The sequence below is a fragment of the Onychostoma macrolepis genome, chromosome 22, assembly GCF_012432095.1.
Source record: "Onychostoma macrolepis isolate SWU-2019 chromosome 22, ASM1243209v1, whole genome shotgun sequence".
NCBI lineage: Eukaryota > Metazoa > Chordata > Actinopteri > Cypriniformes > Cyprinidae > Onychostoma > Onychostoma macrolepis.
The window spans coordinates 9,790,863-9,817,463 of record NC_081176.1 but is presented as its reverse complement, the minus strand read 5'-3'; the positions used below and the strand labels follow the sequence as shown (position 1 = coordinate 9,817,463).

Here is a 26,601-nt window from a genome sequence, read left to right as displayed (position 1 = left end):
ATGAATGGGTCATTGAATCATTGACTCACTAGATTTGTTCAAAAGCAAAGATTCATTCATAAACGAATCAGTGCTGTGTCAAAGACTTGCGCAGAGGCTCAGCTGTGACTTTGTTTTTTAACTACATTTTTGTTGGCGAAAGAGAGCAAATTAGACAACAGTGTTCCTAAAATCTAAGTCACTTAATATTAACTTTTGTATAAAATCAAAAACTGTTGTATAAATTCAATTTCACATTTGCAAACTCTCATTAAAAAGCTGTTACCCTCTGTTCGTCGCTGTCTCACAAACTTCTATTTTAATGAATGAAGCTCTCTACACTGCACACTTAATATATTATTTACATCTCTCTACACTTTGTTTGTTACAATGAATGACAACAACTGCAGTCTGCTTCACGGTCTGTGCTGTGAGGAGCAGCACGCGCAGCGATAGAGAAGCCTTTCTATTGGCTACAGGCAGGTATTAAATGGCAAAAGACATAAACACAGCGCTACGTTTATATGCAGAACTGGGATCGCTTTCGTAGTGTTTTGAATGGATAAAATATAGAAATCACTTTAATTTCCAAATAGTTGGAAATGAAACGCCGTCCCCCTCGAAATTCACTCCCCGGACTCCGCCCCCAGAGTGTAATGCTACATTATTACAGACTTGTTAAATATGCGTCGTCTTTAAACGGATTATTTTAATATCTTTCTGTTTCTCGGTGTTTGTTTCTTCGGCGACAGGTATAAGTTATAACTTAACAAATCTAGCTTCATATAGCTCTGAAACCCGTTCATCATTCTCCTAAATAACTAATCGTGAAATTATTCAGACTTACTTGCAGTAGTTCAGACGATCTTGTGTAGGAACAGAATCCAGAAGTCTTTAAAACACTTTCGGTTTGTGATCTCTGTTCTTCTTCTTCTTCTTCTTCTTCTTCTTCTTGGTTTTATGACGGATTACAATCATGATTTATCAGGTACATACCGCCACCTACTGTACCGGAGTATGCAGCATGGATTAGCCCAGAGGTTCCCCAACACTGCTTTGTCTGACACTCATTTCAGGTCTTGGAGTTGCTGCTAATGAGCTGATGAGTTGAATCAGGTGTGATTGATAAAGAAAACATGCAAAATGTGCAGTGTTTGAATTAGTTCAGAACTCAATTAATTATAATGAACTTTCAGTTTCTACATACAAATAGAAAATGCCCAGTTATTTTTCTTGTTTTCTGAATGTATCATCTCTGTTCAGTTTCACAGGTTGCTGTGATGTAGATATATGTGCTTTTCACAATCTGTCATTTAAGGTTTAAATAGTTTTGAATCTAATGTCTATTAAAACAGAAAAACTGAGACTGTAACTCATAAACTTATGTGGGTTTGAAAAAGACAAAACAGCACTTTATTTCTTATTTAGAGATGAAATTAACATTTTTTTTAATCATTGGACAATCAAAAAACTTAGTTATGATTTATGTATTTTTAAGGAAATATTAGACTAACTAATGAATTTAGAGTCTTCTTCATAATTTACTTGCTTTCTGTACTCTTATTCAACATTTATAACACTGGTTTTTATGTAATTTAAGTTTAAATGAAAAACACCACAGCTGTCTTATTTACTCTTTACTCTAAGTAATTCATTCTGTAATATTTTGAGCTCATCGACCCTTTTCTGTCTTTACCACCGTCCTCAAAATCCTGCATCAGAATCAGAAAAACAAAAGAGAAGTAGATAAGCGCGGCTTACAAGAACTAAAACTGATGCATCCATCAGTCAAAATGTGTACAGTAGCTATGAGCTATATATATATATAAAAGTTTTCAGTTTTATTAGTTTTCAGTCAAACTACAGTGATACACAAATCAATCCCACATGATGTGCCACACGCTCCATTTCAGAAGAATCCAGAACAACAAAAAAAAAACTAAATAAAAAAACACACATTTATTTGCCAGACAATTTTATAAAGGTCAACTGACAGCAAAATGAAGAACACACTGAGACTGAAGAACAAACAATGACAAGCAACGATACAATGATACACAACCAACATCAGCGGATCTGACCTCAGTGACCTTATGATCTACTGGTGATTCAATCCAGTTCATTCCTTTGGATGTTTATTATGATTTGGGAAAACATGAAAATAAAAGGAACAATAGGAACAGTGTTGCTACACATGATAAAAACAGTATATAGTAAAAGGGTTATGAGTGATGTTATGATCATTTTGATTTACTGTAGCAAAAAGTTGTTGACAATGTTTAGACATTTAGAAAAACTCGTATGATTTGGCGAAATTATTAGCCCTGCATCATGCCTGTTTATGTTTGGCTGAAATGTGGTTATATGGACTTATTACAGAGGAAGTTGTATTTGCAGGAGTAGCGGTTTACATAATAGAAGTCATTTTGATAATTAAAAAATGTAGCAATAGCGGATGGAGAGAATGGAAAGTGGTAACTTAAAAAAAAAAAAGGATAATTGGAGAAACTATATTAGGTTTAAATGCAATGATGGGTCCAAGAGGAATAACTTGAAACAGAGGATCTGGTGTCTGCTACAGAAGAAAAACTGATGGAGAGAAAATAGACAAGAAATGTTATTTAGAATATGGAGAATGTATAAATTGTATTAAATTTAAAAAAAAAAAGATGATTTTAAACGTTTAACTGAATAATACATGATTTTAACAGATAATTTGGTTTATACTGACCTAAAGAGTGTTAAGAAATTGCACTATTTGTTACCCTAGTTAAAATTAAATGATTGTTTATTGTTTCTTAAGTATGTGAATAAATGTAATAGTTAAGAAACCATATATTGTGTTTTAGTCATTGTTATTTGGTGCTGAAGACATGTTAAATCTGGGTTGCTGTGGTACAGTGAAAATACAGAGTAATCTGACAATGGAGAAATTCAGTCTGAAATTCACAAGAATTAACCCAACGTGCACCCTTGAAAATTAATTGATTTTACTACTAAAAAAACACAAAACAAAACAACATGGTTACTATAGGCTAGTTAAACCATGGCAAACACAAATCCATGGTTTTGCTGCACTAACCAGTGGTTATATAACTAATCAATTCCCCAAAATGGTTACTACTTTTATTTTAGTAATGGTTAATTTTCGGCAGGGCAATGCTTCATGTTTGTGCTGTTGTTGTTTTCTAGATGTTTTGAACAGTATTCGTCGCGTTTCAAATTTCGCTGAGAGGTGATGACGTCACCGGGCGCGCGGATTGGCTTCTCGAGGTGCAGCTCTACAGGCTTTATTCACACAAACACAAAATACTGTTCACACATTACTTAAGCCACAATTTACAGCGTCGTTTCTGTATTTGATTATTTGTAACCAGATTTGTGTGTTTTCTGGTGCTTGTTGACTGAAATAAACATGCAGCAAGGCAATTAACCAGCACGTTAAGATACGTGCAACTTTTTTGTTCAAAATTGACAAAATGTATATTATAACGAGTACATCATGAATCCAAAAACGCGTTTTGTTTAATTGTGAATCACTTACAGTATATGTCCGGAGACGCTTTTTTTTTCCATCAAACCTTAAAACCCCTTTTTAAATTAATTAATTTTTTTTATTCATGGGCGATTTTTTTTTTTCATGATCTTCTAATGTTTGTTTTCTGTACATTCGTGTGTATGATTGTTTCAGTGTTTGGAGCCAAAAACTAAAGGATGAATCTGTGAGGGAAATTAATTACATACTGGTGCGATTTTAATGTTATTTAGCGTTCTTCCTTTTTTGACATTTATGTTTGTCAAATAATAAAATAGTTTTAGTTACTTAACGTTTTTAAATTACAGCCTATATTTGAATAGGACTGCAAGCAGAAATTGTAAAGATGAGTGTGTCAGTCATGTCAGTGTGAGAAGTATGTTTTTTTCAATAGAGCTGTTTTTCTAATGGAAAGCACTCAGAATAAAGTGAGTTGATCTGCTGCTGATCCTGAATGGCTTGTTTAATGAGTGTTAACAGTCTGAGGCTCATCAATAATAATAGAGCTGCTGAAAATCCTCTAGGCTATATTTGTTAATAGCTCCTGTTTTCACCTCATATTATGCAGATTTCCTGTAAACTGTCAGTTAACGTTCATTTAATTCTCATTGTCAGACTTAAACTATGCAGTTACTATTATGATATCTACAAGACACAAATGTCCTAACAGCATTTATTTAATCATTAGTCTGTGTTAGACTTTGTTTAATATAAACCAACACAAAACTAAAAACCAATGAACAACAAATCAAACTCAAATGGAAGTAATTATGAAAACACTGATTTTTATTGGTTACATAATTGTACTTCTATTTATTCTTTTTTTATATATTTGTAAATATTAAATATGAAAATCTTAGAGACAAAACAGAAATGCATGTTTAAACTTGTATAAAAATTCAGATACTTTACTATAAATACCAGATAAGCAAAAATCCCGTCTGACTCATTATCTCTAATGCGACCCCGCGCTCGCGCTGTTCATATGTAAAAATTTTGAATATGAAAGGCAATTCTTTGTATTTAAATTTCTTACAGCGCGATGATGTTTTCGTGCTCTATATAAAACAATAAAAGTAATATGAGTGTACATGATGAATGCTATGAGTCTAAGTATGTTTAGTACATGTTTATTATTAATAGCCTACTCTGTTCAGAAATAGATTTTAATAACGTGCTAAACAATAATAATTAGTTTCTCAGATATAAGATTTCTTTCTCTTTTTTTATGATAGTACAAAGCATGTGTGAGTCTATACAAAACATATATACAGATGTTCCTGATATTAACATGCTCACAAATGTTTTTTTGTTTGTATTTTATTGAATCAGATAGGAGCACCAGATGTATCCTGATGTCTCTTCAAACTGTTTTCCTCTGAGAGCGCTGCACCAACATCAGATGTTCAACTACACTGATATTATATGTTAAAACATACTTTTCTTTTCTACAGATTGTGTGTTTTTCTTCTTGAATCCATGGAAAGAAGTAGAAACACTTAAATAAAACACGTAAATATCAGGTATGATTTACTTCTTGAACAGAATCTGTTGCAGGAATGACTTGAAGTCTGTTCACATCTCTGTGGTTAGATCAGTGTGCACAATAATGTGGCTTTGACCTTTATTATGTATGTTTTGATTATACTGTGTTGTAAATAAAATACAAATAATTTAAAAAAACCTTTTTTTCAATCTCCTCACATTCTCACTTGCCTCACAGTCACAGTCACACTGATGGGCCATTAGGGGAGGGCCCTTTGTCTCTCAGGTGAAACTCACTTAATATTCATGGCCATTACCACTCCCTCGCATATAGACCCTCGATGACAAAACATGTCTTGAAAATTTTAAATCAATATATTGTTTTCTGTGAATGAGTAAGCAGAATGATTTTCACATAATTCTGAAGTAAATATTCTAGCCTACAAGACTGATTACTCCAAAGTCTTATTCAGGACTATTTAGTGTGGGTTTTATGGCCTTATTTCAGCTACATTTTTTTCCCCAAAACTTACTAACCACGCATAATATTTTTTTTCTAAGAAATGCAAACATGTACATCCATCTTGGTCACATATTATTGTAGCACAGTTTGTGCTGAATACAAAAAAAAATTACATGTTGGTCAATACTATGTTTTAAGTAGCTGAAATAAGCAAAAATATCAGGGCATGTCAAAACATCTCAAGGGCCCCAAAATGACCTCAGACCCCAGAGGGTTAATATGTGAATTAGTAGAAAAACAAACTCACAAACTTTGGCAGATCTGCTCCACCTTCAGTGAAGCTCCTCCCACAACAATCACACCTTCAGTGAAGCTCCTCCCACAACAATCACACCTTCAGTGAAGCTCCTCCCACTGCAGTTCAGCAATAAATGCTGGAATATTCCCATCAGTCTACAAGTGAAGACGAGCATCAGAGCATCAGGAAGAAGTGAAATCTGCAGAGACAGAGTTTATTGAAGGACAGAGAGAACATGAGAGATCCAGAACCCTGCAGAATGAAACACACTGAAGAACAAACAGGTTGGTGTTTATTCTTGATGCTTTAGTAATGAGAGTGGAAATCATTTAAAGTTATCAGCAGTTTATCAGAATTAGTGTTTACAGTAGAAAAAATACCTCAGGAGTTGTAAAAAATAAACAAAAAAGTTAAAGTGAAAAGTTAAACCAATAAATAATATCGGCGATACTTTCTATCTCAGGGTACAAAATATGGACTGAAACGCAAATGTTCAAATTATATCGCTTCCTGGGTGTTGAGTGAAAATGTTGGTCAGTTAATTAGTTTAAAATTGTTATTAATTATCTAATCCCACTGTTTCACAGACGAGGCTTAAATTAGTCCCTAAAGGCTAAAATGCATGTCTGAGATGTCTCAACTGAAAATATCTTGCTCTGACATATCTTAAAATATGTCTGTGTCATTGTTTTGTGTCAAGATGCACAACTGTAATGTTTCCTTCTGAAGCATTTTTGTAAAAGTTGCTTAAATATCTTAATTTAACTAAGACCTAGTCCTGGATTAATCTTAAACTTAAGTTTGTGAAACCGGGCCAATACGTTTTTAGTATAGTATATTAGTGTTATAGTTAGTACATTGTATTTATAATATTATATTATATTATATTTGTGTAGTTGATCAAACATCGAATAGTTATCACTACAGAAATATTGGATTTTTGTCTGTATTTTTTTATATTGATCATTGAATCATTTTGTAAAAATGTGTGAAAATGATTATACTTTTGTCTAGCTGTTGTCAGCTTTTGCGTCACATTTCTCTGACTTTTTTATTATTTATTTATATTGTAACTTTTTTAACTCTAATTTTAGATCTGAAAGAGAAGAAACATGTCAAAACTGGAGGAAAAACTCGCTCACAGACTGAAAGTGTTTCTTTACTGAAAAGAAGAAAAGACAAGAAAAGGTTCACCTGCACTCAGTGTGGAAAGAGTTTCACAAAGAAACAGCATCTCAGTGTTCACATGAGGATCCACACTGGAGAGAAACCGTTCACATGTGATCAGTGCGGGAAGAGATTCAGACAACAAGGAGACCTTCAGAGACACATGATCATCCACACTGGAGAGAAACTGTATGAATGTGATCAATGCGGCAAAACATTTTTGAGAGCTTCAAACCTGAAGGATCACCTGAACATTCATACGAAGGAGAAACCACATTCATGTTCATTGTGTGGAAAGAGTTTTTCACATCTGCAGAATTTAAAAGTTAATCAGAAGATACACACCGGTGTGAGAGAACATATGTGCTTTGAATGTGAGAAGACTTTTATTACAGCTGATCATTTGAAACAGCACCAGAGGATCCACACTGGAGAGAAACCTTACAAGTGTTCACACTGCGACAAGAGATTCAGTCAGTCCGCACATCAGAAATCACATGAGAGGATTCACACTGGAGAGAAACCGTATCACTGCACTGTATGCGGGAAGAGTTTCAGTAATTTCTCTTCTCTACGAAGTCATAAAATAGACAATCACAATAAGTAGTTCATCTTCAGGTACAGTGCTTTAAACTGCGACATTGGATCTCTTCCATATTAGTCTGTCATAAGAAACATCATCTAAATTTCTCACAGAACATCTTCAAGACCAGCAGTTTCATCTGTGAGATTCAGATCAACTCAAAAACCCTATTCAGACGGTAATCGCTTCTCAAGGGGACACAAGTTATTTTCACCATTTACAGGGGTAGTCAGTCATTTTATTGCCGGTCGAATCCAGAATGTCCGTGTTTATGTCTCACCACCCCTGTAAAAATCCCTGGTCGAATTACCTACTGTTGTTTGATAAACACCAAGCTCATGTGATAATTAAATTGCTGTCCGAATTCACATCTCTGAGTTTACAAGAAGAAATCAATTCAAAATTCAGTGTTTAATTCCCTTTTGGCAACTGCCGAACACCGTACGTTAACTGTTGTATTTCGCTGTAATTTGCATGCATATTTATTTCTGAAATGCTGGAAAGTTTTTATAAGAACAATACTTCATAACTGCTTCACCACAGAGACTGGGAGCAGAAAGAGAAGAAGAGCACGTAAACATTCAAAATGGGTCTTTATTATGGCTGCAGCAGATATGCAATACAACTTTAGAATGTGTATTATACACAGTTATATACATAACTATATCACGTATAATTATACTATAGCACAACTTTTTTTCAGGAGATTTAAATAATCAAATATTAAACAGGATTATATATTATAAAATAACAGATGTCTATATGAGAAACAATTACAGTCTGAATAGGGCTAAAGATAGAGTTTCTCCCTAAGAATGTTATTTAAAGTTTTATTCTTGTATACAATTTTGCTTCGTGATATAAATTATATAATTATGCTTTATTACATGTTTAATTTTATGTTCAAAATTCTCTTCTAATGCATAGTTTGTAAAAGGGCTTTACAGGTTCAAAATGTTCTTGTTCACTAAGCTGAAAGAGGCTGATTTATTTTTTATTTCATCTTCACTTTATTTTAAACAACTAGTTATTCTTCCAATTATGGTGTATTTTACAAAATGCAGATGTAAGAAAGACTGTCATATAGGTTTGCATTATGCTTTTTCATTTTTATGGTCTTGAGATGCTTTATCTTGTTAGTCAATAAAGAGTAAATAAAGATCTGTCTCATTCATTTCCACGTTTACTTTATATTAATGGGAAACAATGGGAAGAAGAAAGAACGGAGATTAGTTTTATAGCATTCAAAGAGTTGTAGGTAAATATAGAGTAACAGGAAGAAATAGATATGAAGAAACTACATTCTCGAGGCTTAGATTTGGTCATACTGGTTTTAATAGCAATTTGAATAGAATAGGAAGACATGAAACCAGAAAGTGGATGTCAGGAAGAAGTGTCACACACAGAACGGTCTGCAGTGCTGCTTCAAGTTCAACACCTGTGTTTTATTAGGAGACGCACAACAGTTCTTCTCTGGCTTTATAGGTAATATTTCTACATACACAATTTAGCAAAATCAGACAATATTGTGTCTCAAATATGCCACAATATTAACTTCTTATTATTGAATTGTTGTAAATAACTATCACATTTGCAACTGGTCAGTGTTCAAAAAATGCTGGGAAATCACTTCATGAGCTCTACAAGTCAAGTCAAGTTGAGCTTTATTGTCATTCCGCTACATGCGGGGGCATACAGTGGAACGAAGTGTCGTGCCTCACAGGACCACGGTGCTACATAAATACAGGCATACAACAATGAAGTAAGACAATATAAACCTATACACAACTATCCTACTGATAGATTTTGACTATAAATATACTATCTATAAAAGTACCTATACAAACTAAAAATACAAACTACACAAACTATAATGAATGCTTCAGATAAATACTGTACATGTGCAAGGAGAAACATTGAGTTCAAGCAGCTGGCTGGGGAACAGTGCAGGATGATTTGTAGTGCATGAGCATGTAAACATACATATATTACTGAGTTCTTTTGTGGATTTGTGTACACACAGCAGTGTGTGTGAAAAGTGACTAGTCATAGAGGAGGAGAGTGTGCTACTACAGGTGGTTTGTACAGGCCCACTCACCTGTGTGTACACAATTGCACGTTACATGTTTCAGGAGGTAGGGGTTTGTATGGGGTTCAGACGGGGTGATTTGAGTTCAGGGCCTCACAGCCTGGGGAAAAAGCTGTTGAGCAGTCTGGCAGAGAGGCTCTGATGCTCCGGTACCGTCTTCCTGATGGTAGGAGCTGGAAGAGACTGTGGGAGGATGTTGAGTCCTTCACGATGCTATTTGCTTTGCTGGAGCATCGTGTGAGGAAAATATCCAGGATGGAGGGGAGAGGGGCACCGATGATCCTTGCAGCGGTGTTCACTGTCCGCTGGAGGGTCTTGGGTCTGCTGCAGTACAGTTCCCGTACCAGACAGTGATGCAGCTGGTCAGCACACTCAATGGTGCCCTGTAGAAAGTGGTGAGGATGGGTGGAGGGAGACTTGCTCTTTTCAGCCGGCGGAGGAAGTGTAGACGCTGTTGTGCCTTCTTGAAAGTGACATGGTGTTGGTGGTCCAGGTGAGATCCTCTGTGATGTGCACCCCAGGAATTTAGTGCTGCTGACTCTCCACAGTCGAGCTGTCGATGGTCAGTGGGGGTGATCAACGGAGTTTCTCCTGAAGTCCATCACAACCTCCTTTGTCTTACTCACATTGAGGACAGGTTGTTAGTGCCACACATTCAGCCAGCTGTGCCACTTCCTCTCTGTAGTGCGTTTCATCGTTGTTGCTGATGAAACCTAACACTGTTGTGTCCTCAGCGAACTTGATGATGTGGTTGGAGCTGGACTTGGCAGTGCAGTTGTGGGTCAGCAGCGTGAAGAGCAGCGGGCTGAGCACACAGCCTTGTGGGGCACCTGTGTTCAGTGTGGTAGTGCTCGAGGTGTTGTGGCCGACATGGACTGACTGAGGTCTTCCGGTTAGAAAGTCCAGGATCAATTGCAGAGGGAATTGTTTAGGCCCAGCAGGTTGAGTTTATTTATGAGCTGTTGTATTATTGTGTTGAATGCTGAGCTGAAGTCAATGAACAGCATTCTAACGTAGGAGGCTGGTTTTGATGTTGTGCATGACTAACCTCTCAAAGCACTTCATTATGATTGAGTCAGTGCTATGGGACGGTAGTCATTTAGAAAGGACACAGGTGTTTTCTTTGGTACCGGTATGATTGTTGTGATTTGAGATATGGGACGACTGCCTGGCTCAGCGAGGTGTTGAAGATATCTGTTAGGACATCTGTCAGCTGCAGCACAGTCTTTCAGTACACGACCAGGTATGTTGTCAGGACCCGCAGCCTTGCGTGGGTTGATCCTAGATAGGGACTTCCTTACGCCGGCTGGAGACAGACAGAGCGCCTGGTCATTGGGAGGTGTGGGCAGTTTTGTGCAGGTGTGTCATTCAGCATTTCAAACCGTGAGTAAAAGTGGTTGAGTGTATCTGGGAGGATGTGTCGTCAGCACAGGCCTGTGGCCTTGTAGTCTGTGATGGTCTGATGGCTTGCCACAGGCTCCGTGTGTCACTGCTGTCTGTGAAGTGATTGTTGATTTTTGAGCATATGACTGTTTTGCATTTTTGATGCTGCGGGACAGATTGGCTCTTGCTGTTTTGAGGGCTGCTTTATCTCCTGATCTGAATGCTTCATCTCTGGTCTTTAGCAGCCCACGAACCTCTGCTGTCATCCATGGCTTCTGTGCGTGGTGATGGTCTTGGTGACTGTCACATCATCAGTGCACTTTGGATGCAAGCAGTCACAGTTTCAGTGTACTCCTGTAGGTCTGTGTGGTTGTTGTAGGTGGCCGCCTCTTTGAACATGTTCCAGTCTGTGTCCTGGAAGCAGTCCTGCAGTGCTGAGGTGGCATTGTCTGGCCATACCTTGATCTGTTTGTGAACCGGTTTGGCCAGTTTCAGAAGTGGTCTGTATGCTGGGATTAGCATAACAGAGATGTGGTCAGTACCAGGTGCGGGGTTCAGCTTTGTATGCGCCTAACTGTTGTGTAAACAAAGTCCAGTGTGTTTTTCCCTTGTTGAAAAGTTCACATGCTGGTAGAACTTTGGCAAAACTGTTAAGTTTGCGTGGTTAAAGTCACCGCTATGATGAAAAAGCCGTCGGGTTATTTGTTTGTTGTTCGCTGATGGCGCTGTACAGTAAAGCGCCCTTTGTTGCGCAGGGGATGTAAACCGCGACAATAACAATGGCCGTGAACTCCCGCGGCAGATAGAACGGTCGACACTTCACAAACATAAACTCCACCAGCGATGAACAGTGTTTTGTCACTACCCCAGCATCGTTACACCATTCTTGTTGATATACACACACAAGCCATGAGTCTTACCAGACAGTGATGAATCTCTGTCCGCTGGTTAGTCCGCAGCTGAATGGCGGAGTCCGGGATGTTGTCGTTCAGCCATGTTTCAGTGAAAACAAACACACAACAATCCCTTGTCTCATGCTGTGTAGATCGACTGAGTTGAATTAAGTCCAGTTTGTTTTCCAGAGAGCGAACGCTTGAGAGCATGAGTGTTGGAAGAGCCGGTCTTGTGGGGTTTTCCTTAGCTAGCTCAGTATACCGCGGCTTTCTCTCTCACAGTTTGCACGCGCCACAGAAGCCAGTAGGCGAGCGGTCTGGTCCGGCTTCAGCAGTAAACAGAGGCCTCAGAGCTTCTCAGTAGCCGCCCGGCAAGAGTTGGTTTTGCATGCGTTGCGATATCCAAAAGTCTTTGGCGAACATATATGAGTTTAGAGTGATTTTATGAACTAGCGGTAAATTTACACTATTTGGAGACGAACAGACGACATTAAAAGACAAAAAGCACACTTTGGGACCTGAGTACATGCCTGATCACCGCCATCTTGGATCCGAGAAAAAAAAAAAAAAAAAAAAAGTGATACAAGAGTGATTACTGATAAGACTGAGAGAAGACTTCACAAGATCTTGAGTCAATAAAGAGAGTCTCGTTCATTTATATTTTACTCACTTTTTGTATTTGTTCACAAATAATTAAAAAACATTTAGTTTTGTTGTTTGCAGCGCTGAACCTAATGTTTATTCAGTAGTTAGCTAATGCAGATAATACAGCAACACAAACTGTTTTCTTTTTTTAGATATTTGTGTACACATGACAAAGAAAAGTCCAAAGATCAAGACTTCAAGACAGCGGTTTGAGAAACTGAGATTCAGATCATCTCAAAGATGAAGTTTCTCCCAAAGAACATCATCATAAATTTCATTATGCTTTATCATTTTGCTTCATAATGTTCATTTACTTACTTTTATAAAAAAAAAAAAAAAAAAAAAATTGTAATGTACACTACACAATGACCTGAAGAAGCAGAAGCTAAAGGTCATTTTGCTTCTTTTCTTCTGTTGAGATGTTCTGGTTTGCTTGTAAATCAATAAAGAGAGAGATCAGTCTCATTCATTTTCAAGTAATTACAGGAATGTGAAGCACAAACACACCTGCTTTCTCCTTCTTCCTTCTAACAGCAGATCACAAACTAAAACAGTGCACTAGCGCCACCTGCTGTTACTTCATATTCTCCCTCTCCTGCAGATAATGCTCAATCTGCTCCATTCACCTCCTTCTACATCTGTGAACTCTGAAGGGTTAGTTGAATAATGACAGAAAAATCATATCAAATAATCCAAGCCAAACATAAATCTGAAGGTAATAATTATAACAATTATATACAGTCCTTTTTATTTGAAGAAATATGAAATGGTATGATTCATTAAATTAGTTCAGAACTCAATTAATAATGAACTTTCAGTTTCTACATACAAATAGAAAATGTCCAGTTATTTTATCTTATTTTCTGAATTTACCATCTCTGTTCAGTTTCACAGGTTGCTGTGATGTAGATATATGTGCTTTTCACAATCTGTCATTTAAGGTTTAAATAGTTTTGAATCTAATGTCTATTAAAAGAGAAACTGTAACTCATAAACTTATGTTTGAAAGACAAAACAGCACTTTACTGCTTATTTAGAGTAAAATTAGCATTTTTATAATGGTACAATCCAACATTTTGTTATAATTTATGTATTTTAAATCCTACATGAGGAAATATTAGACTGACTAATGAACTCAGAGTCTTCTTCATTATTTACTGCTTTCTGTGCTCTTATTCAAGATTTACAACACTGTTTTTTAATGTAATAAGTTTAAATGACAAATAACATATCTTATTTACTCTCGATGTAATTTATTCTCTAATATTTTGAGCTCATCTACATATCCCTGTCTTTACCACAGTCCTCAAAATCAGAATCAGAAAAAACAAAGAGAAGTTTTTCCTTGTAGAGAAAAAACTTAATTTTCTCAATAGAAACGATGCAGAATCATTAGTGCATGCGTTTATTACCACTGCCTTGACTATTGTAATACCTTACCAGCTCACTCCATATTTCATCTGCAGTACATTCTTCAAAATTCTGCTGCCAGACTGTTAACTTCACAAAAATCTGCTCACATCACCTCTATTCTAATTAATCTTCACTGGTTGCCTGAATCTATTCGTGTGCAATACAAAAATCTTCTGCTCACCTTTAAGGCACTCAAAGGTCTTGCTCCTTCCTAGAGGCTGACATTTTTTCGGATTCCCACGGATGGGAAACAAAATCGCTACGAATCACGTGATTGGGACGGTACAGGAAAAATGTCATCGGGAGTGGGCGGGACCGGGATGATACCCAACTTTATACACAAATATACCTTTTATATAAATAAACTATAAACTGTATATTTTAATTCTGAACTCAGTTCTAGTTGCCCTGTCTCGCTCTCCTCCTGTTTGCTTTGGTGTGGCTGCGTGAATGACGCAGTCCGTGACGGACAGATCGTTAACGGCTGGTCCATGTGGTAATACACACTATCATTCATCGACAGTGGCGGCGCCAGGGCGGGGCTTGACGGGGCTATAGCCCCATCAGAAACTTGCTTAGCCCCGGCACAGCCCCGCCAAGGATTTCCTAATGATGTTCCTGTTTTTTAACTGTGGTGTCACTCTCATTAACATTGAAAAATAAATATAAAAAAAAAAAAAAAAAAATGCCTATTATGTGGCCTATAAACAATTAATAATATGAGGGAGGGGTCAAGCAACTCGAGCAAGCAACGGGCAAAGTTTGCGCAAGACGGTGAACGTCACTTCACTAGAGAAAGTGAAAGTAAAAAAACTGACGGTTAACGCTGCAGTAACGGCGCATATTCTCTCCGAGGCACCGAGAGACGAATCTAATTTAACATATGCTGATAACGGTATAAACTGTCTTCAATTATTCATTAATATTTCTCTTGTGGTAAAGAAAAATAGTGAAATTATAAAGTAAAATTGTTTTTGAAAATGTATTAAATGCTCTGAATTTTCATTGATGACTGCAGTGTTAATAATAATAATAATTATGTTATAATTAATTGTATAAATTAATAGACCTGTTTTTAAAAAGAAAAAAAACTTTTCAATGAGGAGTAAACAATAGTTTATCACAAATTATTAGCAATAATTTCATGTAATTTAATAATAAAAGTAATCTAATAATAATAATAATAATAATAGGCCTAATAATAAGAAGAATGTAACAGGCCTACATTAATTGAAATTTAAATCCTCTTAATATTGCCAATTTTTATGCTTTTGACAAAATCTGATTACACATGCATGTAATTCAAATAACATTATCAAATGTTTTAATTACTAATATGTGTAAAATAAAATACAACATCTTAAATGAATAAATAAAATAAAAACAAAACAATGAAAAAAAATCCCAACTTTCTTTCTTTTCTATATTCATTCATAAATTATATTACTGTGTCATTTAGATCATAGAAGTTTTAACTCAAGATAACAGAAAAAGTTAAAAGTTTTCACTGCTGTATATAAAAACTGATAGCTAAAGTTAGGCGTTCATTACTTTCTCTCAATTTAATTAGTTTTTTAGCACCCCTCTGAACTGTTAAGCCCCCTTAGCACCCCCAACAAAAATCCTGGAGCCGCCACTGTTCATCGACCTGAAATACGGCTTTTCATCTGAAAGATGTATGTACACTTCATCTATATTTAAAGAAAATTCATTGAATTTTTTATACAATCTCAACACTCACTTTTTTAACATCTATTTTTATACAGATAAAAGTAGCCTAATACCTCTTTCGAATCTGTAAAGACTCGTTTATTTGTATACACTCAGAATAACAACTAAATTGTTTTCAAACATCCTTTTATCTCTACAAAATGTCTTAAAATATATTTGAGGTGAAATGTCTACTTTCAAATGAAAAAAAAACAAAATTCAAATAGAAAACGTGTGTGTTAGCATGGATGATTTACATTTATGTAATGTGTACACTGTGCATAAACTGGCTTTTAGTTCAATATAATAACAAAAACTCATTTTGTTTTTTCAACTAATCACTGTATTATATATTTTTACTGTAACTGACAGATCGCCTGTTTATAAAAAAAATCTGAGTAAATCACCTATCTATATTTCATTTTTTTATTACACATTTTTTTTTAGACAATTTAAATGCACTGTGATTATTTTATCTTTCTGACCTACTCTCTTATATTCCTTCTTGTGTGACTTTGTGTTCTTCCTATCTTCAATGGTGATCCTTTTCTGACGGCACAAACTTTCTGACAAGAACAGTCACATCTCTCAGTGAATTTAAATCAAAGCTTAAAACATATTTGTTTAATCAACACTATCAAATTCAAAATGATTTGTCCCATGTGTTTTCTATTTCTATGTATACACTTATGTGTTAAATGAACTTCATTATTTTGTTACTGAATTGGGCAAATGTCCAATAATTTATAATTGTTTCTTTGTAATGAGTATTTGTTGTATTATGTATTGTAGATGAGCCTTTACACATGATAAAAACAGTATATAGTAAAATTATTGATGTTATGATCATTTTGATTTACTGTAGCAAAGAGTTGTTGACAATGTTGATATTTAGAAAACAAACAGAAATTATTAGCTTGCATCATTTTGTTATTATAAAACATAACTGAAATCTATCTGGTGTCTGTGAAAGAAAAACTGACAGTAGAAAATAGACAAGATATGTAAGAAATGTGTGATTTTAATTAAGGAAATTTATACAAATAAGCAATGTGTTCAATTGTAATGAAGCAAGACAAAATTGAAAAGTATAAATTATTAAATAAATAGTGTTTGTTTAAAACTGAGCTGTAATCAGTATTTTGTAGCTCAAATAGTAGAGCTGAGCAAAAAGATCAGTTCAAAAGCAAGAGCTGATCAAATGAAAAAATTGAATGCAAGAAGTCTGACAAAAATCTGATAATGAAACATAATATGATGTGAAAGACTGTATTTTTAAAAATGATCCATTGACAGAAAAGTGTGAGAATAGAGATATTTTATTTTTGACAAGATATTCATCTTCAAGAATACATGGAGCATGAACATGATCAATGTTTTGAGAAATCTGGAGTACCATTGTGAAGAGAGTAAAATTTTAATTGTTGGAAAGTATGTTCATTTACTGAGACTCAATACAGGACTCAGTTTAATTACTGCCTCAATTCTTCACAGGTGATCAGTTTGTCACGGCTGATACACTGGAGGCCATTGAGAGCAAACATTTCACATGATATTATAAGAGTTATGCTTAAATGACTCTAGTTTGATTTGTTATACAGTAATGACTAAGAACTTTCCAAAAATATTCCACAAAATGAGGGAAACATATTTACCCATAAAACATTTGAAAAAGAATATTAACAAAGAGAGATCTAACTGATTGGCTACACTTTTCAATAATTAAATCAAATTATCTAAAAACAAATTTTAAGATTATTACACCAAGTGCCCTGCTTGAGCAGAGAAAGTATTTTGACAGAGACATGACAATATAATATTCTACAGCTGAAATATGGCACATTTTTTTTTTGAGAAACCAACAGCTGACCAAACCAATGTCTAAAAAATATTGTTTATGTCATATTTATTCCAAATAAAAAGGAATGACAGAAAAGTTGTTTAAAACAAACACCATGTTAAATGGATTTGTGAACATCAGATCATTTAAGAGTATTTTGTTAAGATCAAAACTGATTTGACAGATTCCTTCAATCTAAGTTACATTCAAAATCTCACATTTGATAATATTAAGATTGAGACATCTCAGATTATTTTATTATGACCAAAAATATTTTGTTAATTCTTCAAAGATTGTCCGTTTGTAAAATAAAAGATACAAAAAATTTTATTTAAAATAAAAGACATTAAATTTACTCAGAATAGTATTGAACAATCACATTATAACATTTACAATAGATTTGTCATTTTTGTACTTGTGTAGGAAGTCACAGTTTCATGAAAACAAACTTTTCTTCAAATTGTGAATAAAACGACACAAACCTCGAGTAAAAGGCACAGCATTTATAAACACTGAAGCTGTCAGTCAGTTCAGCACAAACTCACTGTGTGAAAACCCCGTTTAATCAATTCATCTGTCAAAACTGCACAATCCATCTTTTATTTACATTGTGTTTCTGCTTTTGTTGTAATGAGAGGATTTGTGATTGTTAGCAACAGACAGACACATAACTAACTTAATATAACAAAATAGAATAACAATGTGTATAAAATATAAGAGAGATCATGTAAATGTTTTAAGTAACATGGAAATTTCACATTGAAGATTTGCTTAATATATTTAGATACATTTAAGTGCTGCACTTGACAATCACATTTAAACATCTGAATAATTATGGATGAGTTTAATACAAATATTATTAAACTGAAGAGCCAGACAGACTCATCTGAGCTTCTTCCTCTGTTCCAGCTTTAAATTAAACAAAATGATCATTAGTTTGAATACTAAAGCAACATTAATCATTCAATATCATGTTTCTAACACATGCTGCATTATTTCATTGTAAAGTCTGAGTCTCTTCACGTGTATGGATCACATTTACACATTTATCACACATTTATTTCTCCTCATAGACGCAGTAGTGCAGCTCTTCTGTGGATCTTCACCTGATGTTTACTGCTCCTCTCAAGACGACTTCAAACTATGATATACAGCATTTATCATTTTGGTGATGGATCTCAATCAGGGACTTCTGGTGATGGATGTATCTACACTGTAAGGTGGAACAGAAGAGATATGATCAGAGTTCAGTGGAACAAAGTACAAATGAGTTACTATATTTCAAATCACAGCTTTTTTTTTTTTTTTTTGTAAAGTTGCATTAAAATCCTGTGATCTGATTAATTATACTTGATTTTGAATATGATTATGTTTTAAATATAATACATTCAGAACATGAATTGCATTCTGTTTGTGTCTCTATTGAGTCAATATAAAGAGAAACACATACTAACGTAGCCAAATATAAATGATGAGGAACAAATACAAATGTGATTTTGCAAACAAATCTTTCAGTGAAATGTTCCACTTGTTAAAGCTGTTTGTCCTCTAGTTTAAACATGTTTGTATTGTTCTCAGTAAATAAAAGAAAGTAAAGTGTAAAGTATTGACTGATTTTACCAGCGTTTTCCTTCAATCTGACAAATCTATTTCAGACTGTAATGATTCACTATTACTGATGTAATTAATAAAGCAGCTGTTGCTGTATAAAGCTGTGACAGTGTGCTTTTGTTCTCTTTCCTTCTTTGTGTTAAACATTTATCAACTTTACATTTCATTCTGACACAAACCCTTTGAAATAAAGCTTGATGATAATTTTATAAACTTTTCACAAATATTTGAAAGTTAATATTTGTTCACATATCATAAATCAATCTCTTTAATATCACAAAGTGAAGTTTACTCATCAGTTTACAGTTTGAGTCTCGTAGCACATCAATGAGCTGCTGCTTTGAGTCTCCAATCATATTACATCTCAGATCAAGCTCTTTAGAAACTGCAGAGCTTTTGTGTTTCTCAAAGACTGAGTTAAAGAAGAAACATCTGTAATGCCACAGTCATAAGACTAGAAAGAGACAAACAGAGGAAGAGATCATCTTACAAACAAATCATTAATGTGAAGAATTTTACACAAATATAATGTGAACTCAGACTCATCGTGAGATATTGAGTATAAAGTGTTTTAGTTTAAACTGTTGAAGTGATTTTAATCATTTTGATTCTTGTATGAATGTTACTGACCTCAATCTCTCCAGTTTACAGCGTGAATCCTTCAGTACGTCACATAAGTGATTCACTCCTGTGTTTTTATTTGATTCCAGCTCAGGTTCAGTTCTCTCAGGTGTGATGGGTTTGATTTCAGAGCTGAAGTCAGGATGAGACACTGTTTCTCTGTAATACTGCATCACAGACTGAAGACAGAAAGAGAAAAGACAATGATTCAGACACGTTATGTTCATGTGAGAGTAATTCATCATGTGTTAACACCATACAGTAATAAACAAATCTTTTACACTATTGATACAAATACAGATAAAATAATGATTTTAAAATAATGTCTAATTAAAACAAAATTAAAATTAAAACTTTAAACCATTTAGAAAGTTTGTACTATTTTCTGCTTATTTTGAAAAAAAAAATATTTGTTCAATAAATACTGTCATTAAAATATATTCATATAAAAATATTTTGTTTTGTATTTTAAAATATATTTTTTAAGTAAAGATTCTGAAAGTATTGAAGATCCAATAATTGAATATATTTGCAGTAAAAATATATTTTACTATATGATATGATTCATGTTTTTAAATGTGATGTTTCATTCTAAACATGGTGATTATCTCTAAAATGGACACCCAATATATATATTTACCATCTGAATCTAACCATGTCATGTCAACAATGGAAAAGTCAGCATCTATTAACTAGATGAAAACAGAAACAAATTTAATTTGAGAAAGACCAGAAAGTTAAAAGTTTAAAAAGTTAAGTTTAAAAATGTTAAAAGTTTTAAGTTTGATTGGTTTCAGTCTAAATAGTTTCATTTAAAGTATTTAAAGCTTAAAGTTTATTGATAGATAGAATCAGATTATAATAGATAGAATATACAAGATACATTAGATAGATAGATAGATAGATAGATAGACAGATTCTAAAATTGCTTATTTTACTAATGTTGATTGCTAAATGATGTTGCATTCTAATATTTGATATCTATGCATGCTAATAATGTTTGCTATGTGATTATGATCAGCATTGCTATATGGTTGCTGTGTTGCTAAGATAATGGTTGCTAGGTGTTACATGTTGCTAGGTACCGGGTGGTTGCAAGGTGTTACTAGTATGTTGTTAGCATTATTAGTTACCAGCATGTTTCCAGCATGATTAGCAAGTTACTAGCATGTTGCTATGCAGCATGATTAACAAGTGACAGCATGTTGCTAGCATATGTTTAGCATGTTATGGCATGTTGCTAGCATGATTAGCATAGCATGTTTAGCATGATTAACATGTTAAGCATACTAGCAAAGCATGATTTGCAATAGCATGTCATGAAAGTGACTAGCATGTTGCAGCATGATTTGCAAGTGACTAGCATGTACCATGTTTATAGCATGATAATATGTTGCAGTGATTAGCATTCCTAGCATGTTTCTATAATGATAGCATATTAGCATACTGCTAGCATGTTGCTAGCATGATTAGCATGACTAGCATATTTCTAGGATGATTAGCATGTTTCTAGCATGATTAGCATGTCGCTAGGATAGATAGATTAGAAATATTAGATAGATTTGAGTTTGAATGTTAGAAATAGTACATAGAAGGAAGCTTGATTGAGTCTCAAAGGATTCTGGGAGTTTTGTTGAATTTTGACAGTTGAGTTTGAATAGTCTTGGCTTTGAACATTAATGTAAGTCTATGATACATTTAATCTTCAGTTTTATGAAAACCATAAGTCTGATGTTAGAAAAGATATTACAGAGATCAGTCTGAAGATCTTGATTTAGTCTGTAGAGTTCTAGGAGGAGTAATAATGATACTAACTCTAGTTTCTCCAGCTTGCATTGTGTGTTCATCAGTAGATCACTGAGGTGTTTCACCCAGAGTCTCAGTTTATTCTGCTCAGAGTCTGAGGTGATGGGTTTGATTTAAGTCACAGCAGAACAACTTCATGTCATTTCACACACTTAAACATTGAGAGAAATGAGAAGACACTACTCTAGTTTCTCACTGATTCTTGTGTGTTACTGATCAATCTGGTTTAGGTGTGTTCAGAGTCCAGGATTCTCTGTTTATTCAGCTCAGGTTCAGTTCTCTCAGGTGTGATGGGTTTGATTTCAGAGCTGAAGTCAGGATGAGACACTGTTTCTCTGTAATACTGCATCCATACAGACTGAAGACAGAAAGAGAAAGACAATGAATCAGACACGTTATGTTCATGTGAGAGTAATTCATCATGTGTTAACACCATACAGTGCAATAAATAAAATGTTGCTAAAACCTGAAAATAATATACGAAATAAATATATTTAGGTATTGGGTAGGATTAGGGATGTAGAATAAGGTAATGTAGAATAAGGCATTAATATGTGCTTAATTACTACTAATAAATGGCTAATATTCTAGTAATATGCATGCTAATAAGCAACTAGTTAAGAGACCCTAAAATAAAGTGTTACCAATATTTCATATCTTTTATTTCTTTCCTAAAATTCCCATTTCATCTTGTGTCTAAAACTGAGCATATTGTCTAAAATAAAAGCTGTGACTGCTGTGTATTTGTGCTTAAACTGATGCTGGTCTGCACATCACTACATCAGAACACATCCGCTCTGCTCTGTCCAGTGACTCGATCAGCTTTGATACACGGATTCAACTTTGCATCTAAATAAAACTGTAGGTTTGTCTGGGTGTAGATGTGAAGTGCAGTAATATTTCTCTGAAACAGGTAAGGCTGAAGAACCAATGCCTGCACAGAATAAAGCCCAGTCTGGACCGGTTCTGTTCGGTTGTGTTAGACGTTCATTAATCTGGTGGTTTGATGGCAGAGAGATGATATGAGCATCAATAAACACTATGAATATGTTCTGCTACAGCAGCACAGAACTATTCTGTTGTCCCATTAATAAACACAATGATAACAGTTCTGTCTCACTGGATAAAAGTGAAATGTTTGTGTAATTTTGGTATTATTAACTGAAATTATTGGATATTGGGTTGTGTATTTGACCTGCTGTATGGGCAACAAGTGAAGCGGACAGAAATGAGCTCATGTTTCAAATGTTTAGACAGACGCTTCAGACTGAACTGTGCAGTTTTAAAGTAAGAGCTTGTTCCACTGTATTAACTGGACAAACTTCTGTATAGACGGTTTCAACGACAACAACATAAACAAACGTTACTGCACATGTGCGCTCTAACTTACTTTAACTGCTTTTGTAGCGGTGCCATTAGCCAGACCGATAAACAAACACAGACGGAAGTTAACTTGGGCCAGGCGCGTGAATGAAACCGTCTATACTCAGCAGAAAACATTGTGCAATTTTGACTACAGAATCAATGAAGTAATAATGAAGTGCTCAGCCACTTCAACTGGATTATTAATGGATGTAATGACAACATATCTGGAGCGGTAATGGCATCTACCTTTACATATCTATGGTACAACCAAACAACTCTCTGAGAGCAGAAACTATGGTAATGCAGGACTGTCAGTCATCAGATGTGGCGGGCCTAAACAATGATGTCACACTGCTCAGAGAATCAAAACAGCAGATCTAATGACGGATTTGGTTTAAAGGGATTAAAAACAAGGTGGGTGGATTTTTATCATTGTAGTGGTTGTGCTCACACACTGCCAACATATTTATGTCCAAACACTACCAGTAATTAGATTAGATTCAAGTTTGCCATTGTGCAGAGTAATCACAGAGACATATTTATATATTTTATGGAGTTGTGTGTTTTGGTACTGGTACAATGGTGACTGTTTTGAAGTAGGTGGGGACAACGGTCTGGAGCAGTAGAGCTTGAAAATGTGTGTAAGACATCAGCCATTCTGTGCAGACCCTGAGCACTGGTCAGGAAGACCATCAGGGCCAGACACTATGTGCTCATGCTCAGGTAGAAGCACACCTCACTGGTTAAACAAGTGAGTGTCAGGTCGTCAGGTGGGGCTCAGCTTTGATGGGTGCTTCTGTGTTCACGATCAAAGCATTAAAGGGTTTCAGTTCATCTGTGAAGGCATACAGGTCAATGTTTTAAATTTGTCTTCAATCCTCAGTTTGTAGTCAGTATTCATGATCACATTCAGCAGTCACAGCAGAAGTTAGAGACAAAATTTAACTGAAGTCTGTTTAAAAGTTGTATGAATCTATTCTAAGAAGGTTGGAAGCTGTATTAGACAAGATGGTAAACACATTAATAAAATACTGGCTATTTCTAATGTGTTCATTATTTTTCCAACCCTGTGCACTTAGGGAGAGTTCACCCAAAAATGAAATTACCCCATGATTTACTCACCAAGCCATCCTAGATGTATGTGAATTTCTTCTTTAGACAAATATAATCAGAGTTATATTAAAAATGTCCTGGCTCTTCCAAGCTTTATAACTCGAACTCAAATGAGAAACAGACTACTGTAACATTACTAGTCATGTAACATGTGAAATGATGTAAGATACTCACATCAGTGTGTTGAGTTGACAGTGTTTATCCTGCAGTAGAGCAGCGATCTGATTCACTCGTGTGTCTCTAGTTCATGTCCACTCAGATTCAGCTCTCAGGAGTAACGGGTTTTACCCATAATTCCAGTCACATACTGACAGGCTTCATCTGCAGGACCCAAAACCTGCAGAAGAGAAGATGAAGCAGGATTCAATTCAATGCATTTCATCACAAAACATTTAAAGATTATCAAACACTGTTTGTAATGAAAACCTCTAGTTCAAGTTAACAGTTGAACATTTAAATAAAATTATTTATTTTTTAAAAGAAAGACAAGCCAAAAATAAATTATTTAAAAGAAACTCAGGGCAAAAGTTCACCAAATCATGATTTTCAAAAATCTCAAGATCTTTCTGGCTTTTAAGCAGGAGATGAGGAAAGTTAGCAAAGAGATAACTAGCTTGTGACAGCTAAGCATTCACAGCAATATATTTTGTTGATCTTTTGATGCCGGATCTTCCTATTATTACTATTATTATTATTGCTATGTAGCAGAATTCAAACACTTGATCCACTAACAGGAACATGATCTGGGTTTAGATCATCTGGATAGTTTTATTTAACTGATGTCTGTTGATGCAACAGCAATTCTGCTCATTATGAGAGGAACTGCAGGTTCAGGCACTGAATGTGTGTGTGTGTGTGTGTGTGTGTGTGACGTTCGCCTATAGAATATTTTAAATAAATACGGTGGGTAACTCAGAAGGGTTTACAGATCACAATGCAAAGAAGTCTCATATTACTGTCGGTCATCACGATGGATGACAACATGCAGGATCAACACTGTTCATGTATCGCAGGGTACGATTAAATTAATGTACATTTAACCAGTTTAATATGAAGAAACAGTGAAATGTAGACCTTCGTTTATGTGTTTTGACCACACTGTACAAGACACGAGAACAGTCCACTATTAAGGTTTGTACATTAGCATGGACTCACTAACTTTAGCGTTAGCTAGTTTTAGCCAGAGATACCTTGAAGCACAAGATAACATTAACGTTCTGCTCGAGCAGATGAACATTGTAACTTAATGACTGTATGACAACCAGAAAAAAAACGTTTTGTCTTCATCTGGATTGGGGTTGAATGATTAGGGATATTTTGCTGTTTTGTTTGGATTCAGGAAATGTAATAAAATAAATTATATTGCCCATCCTCTCAGGATACCTGGAATCAGTGTCCCAACGCAGGTGAGGAGTATTAATTCTGTAGGGGCTGTCGGCCTACTTCTAATAAAATGAAAGGAAAATACACAAATAATATTTAGACTGTTTATGATTAAATAAAGCAGTAATTGATGTCATAATCATGATTTTGTTTTGATTTAAAAGGTCAGAAGTTATACATGACAAAAAACATAAGTTAAATTACATAATTTTATATTTAATTATTCATTCATTAATGTGTGTTATATTTTTAAACAAATTATGAGCTCTAAAAATTCTGAATTTTATAACTCTTTTGCTTAGATCATTTAAATCATAAAATAAAATGTTAAGGTTAACAGCATCATTCTGATAAAAAAAATGCAGTGATTAATATAGTTTATTTATTATTTTCAAATCTTCAATGTACTGTCATTATAAAATAACTTCATTGTTGTTTAATTCTAACAAATAAGTTCTTGTTAAAACTAACCAAAATTAAAATAATTATATATCGGCATCGGCTATTGGCCAAAATGAGTTAATTATCTGCATATTGATTTCGCAAAATCCAATATCGTGCATCCCTAAATATAATATATTTATACATAAGGTAATTAATTCACTTGATCATTTATTTTGCATTATTTCATCACGCCTCACCTCAGTGTCTTCAGTTGACAGTTTGGATCCAGTAAATCACTGAGCTGCTTCATTCCTGATTGTCCAGGATCATTTCCTGTGAGATCCAGCTCTATCAGGTGTGAAGGGTTTGATCTCAGAGCTGAAGACAGAGCTTTATAACCTTCTTCAGTGATACTGCAGTCTGAAAGTCTATTAAAAGATGTTATTCTCCTTATAACACAGATTGTCATACAAGTACATGTTCTATAAAATAAAATCTTAGGCCTGAACAGACCCTTTTCACGGTATAGCAGGGTAAAGTTCTATATTGGTGAAAAACTACAACAAATGCAATTTCTGCATTATTTTCCACAATTATAACCTACAGTTGCAATCAAATTTACTCAACCCCTCAGAGACTGCATTACTTTACAACAAGCTTGTCTGAAGATCCAGGATAAAATACAAAATTGCATCTATAACAGTTCACTGCCATACAAAAGTGATAATGTCAATATATAATGTCATTTTTAGTATTTTAATAACACAGGTATGTCATAATTATTCAACCCTATTGAACATTGCTGTTTTAAGTCACTTATTTATATGGTGGGGAA

The 26,601-nt window shown here is 34.7% G+C and overlaps 2 protein-coding genes across 2 annotated transcripts in view; one reads left to right on the top strand and one right to left on the bottom strand.

Moving 5' to 3' along the window:
• Positions 1-26,601, bottom strand: part of LOC131530159 (zinc finger protein 658-like) — a 96,015-nt gene that overhangs the window by 6,783 nt on the left and 62,631 nt on the right. The gene's annotated exons all lie outside the window — the stretch shown is intronic.
• On the top strand, positions 5,799-7,444 carry LOC131530185 (zinc finger protein 271-like; the record flags this gene model as incomplete). The annotated part of the gene is made up of 2 exons (XM_058760350.1): positions 5,799-6,044; positions 6,855-7,444. Coding segments are annotated over exons 1-2 (639 nt in total), but the record flags the coding sequence as incomplete, so codon positions are not given.